Genomic DNA, 10,214 nt, shown 5'->3' with positions numbered 1-10,214 from the left:
AAGAAACTTGCAGAGGAAATAATGACTGAACCATAAAGGGGGAAGGGAATATTTACTCTAGCAGACAGTTTTAACATAGTGAACACAGAATAAATAGACATTAGTAAATAGCTATTTTGGTTTAATTCTTCTGTCCACAACAATGGCACACACATACTCTGCACCATATTAACTAAAACAAGCTGTAGATATGGTGCTTAGAGGGCCCACCCCTTTAACTCTTAATGTAGTGATTTGGTGCATAGACCAAGTCTCTGCAGTCAGACAAATGTAAACATTACCATTCATGAAAACCGACAATGTTTATATTTGTCAATCAGAATGCCTTTAGTAGTGGTAAAATCACTTCTTCATGGTGGCATTTAATAATTGAACGCCTTCAAGTTCTGCATTGCAATGCTTTATAGAGAAACACTGGATTTCTTTCTACGAGTTGTTGAGCACTCCAACCACCGCACATGTCCACTGGGTCTCTCATGCTTCTTGTGGAGGAGCATTGACTTGGACCAGACATCACCCAGACAGATGATCTTATAGTGGGAGAAACAGCTGCTTGACAGAGACTTTCTGGTGCTGGATTATCAATAAATGTACCAGCATTGTGTGTGTGTGTTTTTTTTTAATTTTATTTACTTTTCGTTTTAATATGCCCTCAATAGCTGCTTAACGCATACACAAAAAAACATCTTACTAATATTGCACATTTTGGGGGATTCTCCATGCACCATCTATGTTCTCAGTGCGAGAATAGAACCATAACTCAGAATCTGAAGGTGAAAGAGACACTAACCACAACAGCCTATTGAAGTAGTTATGGTGTAAAGAGTCTTTGAGGCAGTCCCTACAGTTTTGTCTTCACTCATTATGTATTCAAAGGTGAATAAAAATGATTGGCTATAATGCAAAACATTCACGGATAACAAGAAAGTAAAAATTCTTATTATATGTATGGTTGCAAAGATTGTTGGAAGACCCCTGGGTTTTTGCTAGATGGCTCCAATAATAGCTGAACACAAAAAGACTCTCTGTACCATAACTGTCGGAATAAGTTGTATCGAAGAATTATATCTACATTTTTTTCCCTTCAGTGTTTAATTCCACGCAGAGATCTGACACTTTATATTCTTGTAGAGAATACACAATTGACAGACCCATTTTAAAAGCTGATGAACCATTAACATATATGTTTATATATATATATATATATATATATATTTATTTTTTTAGTTTAGACTAAAAAACACATTCAAAGCCAAATTATAAGTTAAGGACCACAAATACATAATTGTAAAAAACTACCAAAATAGAATATTAGAGGAATTATTTAAGTTCACATATTTTAGATCATTGCTTGTTGCCAGATTCCAATAAATCCTTTGCCTCATTTATTTTCATAGCCATATAAGGAGAACCACCTGTAATAAAGAAAACATACGCGCATTAAGTTAACTTATGTAGAAAACATATAAACATTTTAATGCTTAAAAAAAAAATAAGACTTCTTCCTTAAGGGGAATATTTCCGTAACAAAAAAAAAAAAAACGACAAAACAACTTGGTTTTTGATGGTTTTAAGTCCCATCTCTTTGAAAGTGTGACAGAGAACATGAAACAACTGCTGTTTATAAATTAAGCAGTACATTTGTGCACAGAACCATAACCTGAAGCAATGTTTAATCACTACGAGAAGAGCAAATAAACTATTTCTTTATAAAGAGAGGGATTTCAACTAAACATTTGGCCGTCACGCAATTAGCTTCTGCACTTTAATAATGACTTTTGTTCAATAACACAACACATTACTTGCACAGCAGGTTTAGATTAATTAGACTATTGGTTATTTCTCGAAGATTTTAACAGAAACATATCTGTGTTCAAAGTGACGTGAAATCAGGAATTAAAAAAGTAAAAATGAATAGCTTTTATTAATTTAACCCCTTCCCGCCCGACCAAAGACGGACATTTTCCGTCAGGCTTGTCCTTGCGTTAAGGACCCTTGATGGAAAATTTCTGTCATTTACTAAAGTCAACCCCAGATCGCCGCCATCACGGGGTTAATGCTCCTCCGGTCTGCCTGTCAGAGCGAGCACATGTGCTGCAGGGACTTCTTATCCGCCTCCCTGTGCTTCCGCAGTCAGTGTGAAGTGCAGGGAGACGGATCAGCAGCAATTTTTTTACATTTTTTATTTTATTTTAGTTTTTTTCAAAACATGCCTTTTGAAATACCCCAGGGAATATTCTTTAAAAAAAAAAAAAATTAATATGTTTTTGTGGAGTAGATTGAATAACGAACCTGCTAAACTACTCCAAAATGGGACATGGACACAGTGTAAAAATTCAAAGTTTGAAGAAAAAAAAACAAACTGGAATAGCTGTGCCCCTTCAATAACCACATATACCTGGCAAAGGTACATACGGGGGTATTGCTGTACTCAGACGACATAGCTGAGCAACATATGAAGTATTATACAGCCGTAACACAGATAAGGTCTGCAAAATATACTGTGTAAACTCACTGTGTGTCAAACAGGTAGAAAAAATGCTTACCACCACCTGGTACAAGCTAGTGGAAAAATTATCCCACACTAAGGTTCAAATTTCAAATGGTCTCAACACAGACTTCGATCTGTTTAATTTTATTTAACCTATGCAATCTTTTTTGTCAGTTGTATTTTATGTTATATGTCCTCATTTCCAATGATACCACCCTCTGTCTATAAATTATGTTTCTCATCCAATGATTCCATAACCCACTATCCTTTATTTTTTTAATCTTAATTTTAATATTAGAAAAGGTATGTTGTCCCCTGTATTTCATCCTAACATGCATTTCTATTATTTCTCCCCTATTTATGATATTTAACTACCGTATTTATCGGCGTATAACACGCACAGGCGTATAACACGCACTTCATTTTTAGAAAGAAATTCCAGGAAATTTCCCCCCTCATCCCATAGTATTCCCCCCCCTCATCCCATAGTATTCCCCCCTCATCCCATAGTGTCCCCCCTTTCCATAGTATTCTCCCCCCTTTCCATAGTATTCTCCCCCCTCCCATAGTATTCCCCCCTCCTCCCATAGTATTCCCCCCCTCCTCCCATAGTATTCTCCCCCCTCCCCTCCCATAGTATTCTCCCCCCCTCCCCTCCCATAGTATATAGTATTCTCCCCCCTCCCCTCCCATAGTATTCTCCCCCCCCTCCCCTCGTATTCTCCCCCCCTCCCCTCCCATAGTATTCTCCCCCCCTCCCCTCCCATAGTATTCTCCCCCCCTCCCCTCCCATAGTATTCTCCCCTCTCCCCTCCCATAGTATTCTCCCCCCTCCCCTCCCATAGTGTACTTTCCTCCCCCTCCCCTCCCATAGTGTACTTTCCTCCTCCTCCCCTCCCATAGTGTACTTCCCCTCCTCCCCTCCCATAGTGTACTTCCCCTCCTCCCCTCCCATAGTGTACTTTCCTCCCCCTCCCCTCCCATAGTGTACTTTCCTCCCCCTCCCCTCCCATAGTGTACTTTCCTCCCCCTCCCCTCCCCTCCCATAGTGTACTTTCCTCCCCTCCCATAATTACTTACCTGTCCTGAAGCGTGGGCCGGCTTCACACCGTGCACCGCGGAACAGGAACTTTAATTTAAGGTTCCGGTTTCCGGCGGGACTGAAAGGAAGTGTGCACACTATTGTGCACACTTCCTTTCAGTCCCGCCGGAAACCGGAACCTTAAATTAAAGTTCCTGTACCGTGGTGCGCGCTGTGAAGCCGGCCCACGCTTCAGGACAGGTAAGTAATTATGGGATATCGGCGTATAACACGCACCCACGATTTTCCCCCTATTTTCAGGGGGAAAAAGTGCGTGTTATACGCCGATAAATACGGTACTTTCTGTCATCTTTAAACATAATTGTGTATATATATATATATATATATATATATATATATATATATATATATATATATATATATATATATATATCTCTTTTCTTTTATTGCCAGCCACCCCCAATATGGCTGCCATGTTCGTATAATATACCCTATTCATTACTTCCCCCACCAAGATGGCTACCGCAACGGTCCTTTATTTACAATAGTCTTTCTAATTTATACAAGTTTTTCCCTCCACCCTCCTTTTTAATCATTATCCCACTAGGAACACTCCCTTCAATGTGGGTCTCTCCCTTGCGTCGGAAAATATATCTGCCGACATGATACTTAGTCTCTTAGAACTACAGACCCCATAATACATAGCGGCCAGATAACTATGACACGCGGCGGCACAGCAGTTTATACTCTTAAAAAAGCTATTTTAAAAAAAAAAAAAAAAATGTTATACATAATCTGATCCTCCATTATTATATTTTCTAAGGTCTATATGTTTTTTTTGCTGTTCTTTATGTTACCACACTCTCTGCTCTCCTATTGGATATAGGATTATGGCGCCAGTTTTAATTGATTTTATGCTTATACAAACTTCAACTTGCCAGGTTGACTGTCTTTTACTCCATTGATAAAGCCTTTTAGGGTGAAACGCGTTTGGATGTATGTTATACTTGCTTTTTAACTAAAAAATAGATTTTGGTCACGTTATCCCCTGTGCCATCATCTTTTGTTATTTTATTATTATATATTTTTTACTATCAACTTGGCATCTACTTTTATCCGTTTCTACTCTAAAGAATCCTAAGTGGGGATCATACCACCTATGCTGTCGTCATTGAGCAGTTAGCCTGCTCTATGTTTGTGAGTATTACTCTTATTATACTTTTATCTAAGATTTTATACCTTATTGAGAGCACTATTGTTGCCTTTTATTTTCTGTCATTTTGGGTTCCTGATTCTTCTATCACCAAGAAACACTCCCGTTATATCCTTTAAGTGGGGATCATACCGCTGTACGCTATACAAACCAGAGCTGGATTAAGCTCTATTAAATGTGAGTGCAACCCTATTTATCTCCTATCTTACATATACGCAGTGAGATTTAGTAAACTATTGGCTACTTCATTTTTTATTATCGCCCTTCTCTGCATATACAGACATTGGTGAAACATAAAAAAATATCCTTGTCTGACCCTTAAAGGACCACTATAGTGCAAGGAAAACAAACTTGTGCTCCCACCCTCAGGGTCCCATTCCCGCTGCGCTGAAGGGGGAGGAAGGGGGTCAGTCCCTTACCTTTTTTCCAGCGCCGGGACTCTCCTCCCTCTTCTGATGTCATCGGCTGAATGCGCATGCGCGGCAAGAGCCGCGCGCGCATTCAGCCAGTCAATAGGAAAGCATTCTCAATGAAAATCACAGTGAGAAGCGCGGAAGCACCTCTAGCGGCTGTCAATGAGACAGCCACTAGAGGCTAGATTAACCCTAGTGTAAACATAGCAGTTTCTCCGAAACTGCTATGTTTACAGCTGCTGGGTTATCCCTAGATGGACCTGGCACCCACACCACTTCATTAAGCTGAAGTGGTCTGGGTGCCTATAGTGGTCCTTTAAACCTTAGTGGTTTCAAGCATCCTACACAAGATTTATATTATATATCGATATACCTATATTCTACTGTTGTATTGTGTAGCAGCCCTACCCTACCTTTGTGTTCCTGTCTCAAATAGCCTGTGATATCTACTTTATATAAATATACTTTTCTGTGGCAACTGTTTTTCTGCGATGGCTACTAAACCTAGAAGACAAACATACCAACTTCTAATATTGTTTCACATTTACATTTTATTTTAGTCCTTGTATTTTGTGTCCAGTAACTTTCAAAATCCTACACATATTATGTAGTCTATAAATCAAGACACATACATTAATTTATTCTCAATTACTTTTCATAAGCTGGACATATTATGTGCATGCTATTATTGCCAAAACTGTGAAAACAAAGGTTTTTAACACATTGTTTGAACATAAACAGCAAAAAATGCTAAAATGGCCTTTTGTGTCCTTAATCCCTTAAGGACACATGACGTGTGTGACACGTCATGATTCCCTTTTATTCCAGAAGTTTGGTCCTTAAGGGGTTAAGGATAAGACAAACTTTTGAAGCTGTGTCCTTAAGGGGTTAACAACCCCCCCACCCCCCAAAAAAAAAAAAAAAACACTAAATGAAAAACACATTGTATCATGAAAAAAAATCACTTTACCCCATATCAATGCTTAAAACATGTGAGTTAATTTACTAAACTTGGAATTATGGTGAAGTGACATGATTCCCTTTTATTCCAGAAGTTTGGTCCTTAAGGGGTTAAACATGCATTTATTTTTGCATCACAGTATGTTATCATCAGTGGGATAAAACCAGCAGGCATTGAAAGATAAGCTCACTTTAATCAAGATTGTAAACATTTTTCCTTGTATGATTATGACAATAATACACTAATAGTAGTCTCCCCCTAAACAGGCACTGTGTTGAGACATTATAAAAGCTCGGAGTATGGCTGTACTACATCTGTCTCTGAGATCAATGCCAAAAAAAAACCTTCTAAAAGAGCCTGCTTAATAATGTTAATGCAGAAATGTTCCATCTTTGGGAAAAACAGATTTGCAGTTTAGAATAAAATTACTATGATTTTCTCTGGGGATTTTTTTAAGAGCAATATAATCTATTTTTCACATTATAAACCAAGTCAAGAATAATTTAGGGACATCATGTGGCAGGTTAGCTTTATCTAAACAATATATAGAAAAAAAAATCAGTTTAGTTACAGTATAGCTTAATCCAAAACAAAATGAACTCCAATATTTAAAGTGACAAACTAGATTGATGCTGCCAAATTTAGAAATGCATTATAAAATGTACAGAAATTAAATAGTATAAAAAAACAAACAAAAAAACAACAATTTAAAGAGCACTGTAGTTTCCCAGATATTAGCTTAACCCCTTAAGGACGCAGGACGGTTCAGGGCCGTCATCGGCATTTTTCCATTGCCGACCGCTGACGGTCCTGAACCGTCCTAACTTTAAGATTTACTTACCCGATCGCCGTCGTTCCCCCGGTGGCGATCGGCGGTGCTCCTGTTGTGGGGAGACTGCCTGCAGCCCAGACAGTCTCCCCATGGCAGATTAGGACCCCTGTGGACATGTGATCGCTCAAAAGGGCGACCACATGGTCACAATAGGTGTCCATGTGTCTGCCTGCAGGTGGACTGTCTGTGCTGACAGGCAGTCTCCCCGTCAGTGTAGAATCAGAAAAAAAATTAAAGTTAATAAAAAAAAAAAAAAATTATATATGTGTATATATATATATATATATATATATGATATATAGACATATATTATACCTACATAATATATGTATATATCATATATATATATATATATATATATATATATATATATATATATATAATGTCATACTAAGTGTATTTTTATATTAATATGTACATATATTAATATAAAAATACACTTATAATTAAATTACACACGTATATATATATATATATAATATATATAATAACTATATATATTGTATATATATATTATTATAAAATACAAATAAGTAATTTAAATTAAATGAAACATGTAAAAATAATAATAAAAATGTAAAAAAATTATATATCTATACGAAATTTTATTCTAACTGTATTTTGATATTAATATTTATATATTTATATCAAAATACACTTAGAATGAAATTGTATATATATCTATGTATATATAAATAAATAAAAAGAATACGAACTATTCATATGTCCATATACAACATTACATAAATAATTATATAAATATACATATATATGCATATATATTTAAATTCTACGTGCGTATTTATGTAATATTTTTACATAATAAAGTTATTTTATTGATTGCAATTTAAGGGACCTGCCTGCCAACCCAGGCCGAAAGTCCAGAGAATTTAATTTGCTATCACTGTATTTTACCCTGTAACGTTCTACGACACCCTAAAACCTGTACATGGGGGGTACTGTTTTACTCGGGAGACTTCGCTGAACACAAATATTAGTGATTCAAAACAGTAAAACATATCACAGCGATGATATTGTCAGTGAAAGTGACTGATGATATAATTGTTGTGATACATTTTCCAGTTTTGAAACACTAATATTTGTGTTCAGCAAAGTCTCCTGAGTAGAACAGGACCCCCATGTACAGGTTTTATAGCGTTTTTGAAAGTTACAGGGTCAAATATATGGGTCAAATATTTTTACATTGAAAATGGCCAGGTTGGTTACGTTGCCTTTGAGAGCGTATGGTAGCCCAGGAATGAGAATTACCCCCATGATGGCATACAATTTGCAAAAGAAGACAACCCAAGGTATTGCAAATGGGGTATGTCCAGTCTTTTTTAGTAACCACTTAGTCACAAACACTGGCCAAAATTAGCGTTCAATTTAGTTTTTTACTTTTTTCACACACAAACAAATATGAACGCTAACTTTGGACAGTGTTTGCGACTACGTGGCTACTAAAAAAAGTCTGGACATACCCCATATTGAATACCCTGGATTGTCTACTTTAAAAAAATATGTACATGTGGGGTGTTATTCAGCGATTTATGACAGATAATAGTGTTACAATGTCACTATTGATACATTTTAAAAATGTATGTTTTGAAACCGCAATATCCTACTTGTACTTATAGCCCTATAACATGCAAAAAAAAAATAGCAAAATGCATGTAAACACTGGGTATTTTTCAACTCAGGACAAAATTTTGAATCTATTTAGCAGTTTTTTTCATTCGCTTTTCTAGATGAGTAAAATATTTTTCACATAAAAGTAAAAAAACATGTATTTTTTCAATTTTTCATCATATTTTTTCATTTTTTTTTAAATTTAATTACATGAGATTATATAAATAATGGTCACTAGTATAAAAGAAAAAAATATCAGGCACTCACTGGGATAGATTTAAGCAGGTTTACTGGACACAGCAACGTTTTGACCTGTAGCCAGGTCTTTATCAAGTCTCCAGTGTCCCCTATGTATCACTGTGTCTCAGTGCCCCATGTCTCCCAGTGTCCCCTCATGTATCAAAGTCACCCATGTCTCCCAGTGTCCTTAAGTGTCTGTGTCCCCAGTATCTCAGTGTCCCCTAGTGGCATGGGGACACTGGGTGACATGGGGACGCAGACACTAGGGGACTGAAAGACATGAACACAGACATGCCCTCTTTTTGGGTATGTCCGCCCCTTTCGTCAGTTCTGTTTATGTGATTTGCATCAGTAGCCCACCCTTTTACCCGTCCATAGACTTCCTACTTTACTGGACACTCCTGTTAGGGGGTATTGATTGATGAAAGCATGAGATTAGCATAGGGTATGTGTTTTTGAATAGCTGCATCCAGCACCGTCTCCATCAGATACATGACGTTTGGGAGGTAGAACTATTTTAGTGTTTTTGGTCGATAAGATTTTGTAATTAGGCCCATCATAATTGTCAGCAACAGTCCCACTAAGATCTTAATCTGGTCCTGACTATAGATGATTTTTTTTGGTTTATGTTTATGTTTGGATAGTTAAAGCTATTTGTCTTTGAATACGTAAAGCAGTGTTCCTCTCCCAAACCATTTCAAACAATTAGAGTAATTTTGATTAAATTGTCACTGAAAAACTAAAATAAAATCATAAAATAAAAAAATCAATATTGTACAGATTTATTTTTATATACAATTTGTAGTTATAGACAACTATTAAGGATAAATAAACCTAAGACATTTGATGTGCCTATTTACTTTATAAGGATACCACTAAGCAGTGATGTCATCATGCATCATGCATCATAATAATCTGAGAGTATCTAACAAGAGTTTGAACAATCTGAAGCCAGTCAGTGTGGAGTTTACAGGGTAAACAGGAACTCATCAGAACAAACCAAAACCTTCTGGATAATCTGCTGCATGGACCTAAGCAGGATCTGAAGAGGATGGCAATGTATGGGGTAAATGATTCATTCGAAATACATAGACTACAGATCCAGGGACAGACTTATAACCGATCGCCTTAATATGGGGTCAGGAAGTAATTTTTTACTTGGATATTTTACCCATTGTATGTCCAAGATTTGTCGCCTTCCTCTGGATCACTAATTCACTAAATATTGAATTGCAGCAAATTTATCTGACCAGTTTATTCACTAAACACCAAATTTTATCCACGTGTATTTTTGTAACTCTTAAAATAATATATACATATAAAAGCTTGGTACAAATGTATTAAAGACAAACACTAAATAAAATTAGAAGACTGGATTCATTATATAGTTACT

General features: G+C 36.5%; 1 protein-coding gene across 1 annotated transcript in view; it reads right to left on the bottom strand.

Moving 5' to 3' along the window:
* Positions 1-1,010: 1,010 nt before the first annotated feature.
* Positions 1,011-10,214, bottom strand: part of DNAJC15 (DnaJ heat shock protein family (Hsp40) member C15) — a 73,443-nt gene continuing 64,239 nt past the window's right edge. The window contains exon 7 of the mRNA XM_063444707.1: positions 1,011-1,415. Coding sequence (XP_063300777.1) covers positions 1,345-1,415 — 71 coding nt within the window. The 3' untranslated portion in view covers positions 1,011-1,344. The remainder of the gene's footprint in view (positions 1,416-10,214) is intronic.

The sequence above is a fragment of the Pelobates fuscus genome, chromosome 1 (genome assembly GCF_036172605.1).
Source record: "Pelobates fuscus isolate aPelFus1 chromosome 1, aPelFus1.pri, whole genome shotgun sequence".
Taxonomy (NCBI): Eukaryota; Metazoa; Chordata; class Amphibia; order Anura; family Pelobatidae; genus Pelobates; species Pelobates fuscus.
The sequence above is the reverse complement of the archived record's forward strand: the minus strand, read 5'-3'. Positions and strand labels throughout refer to the sequence as shown.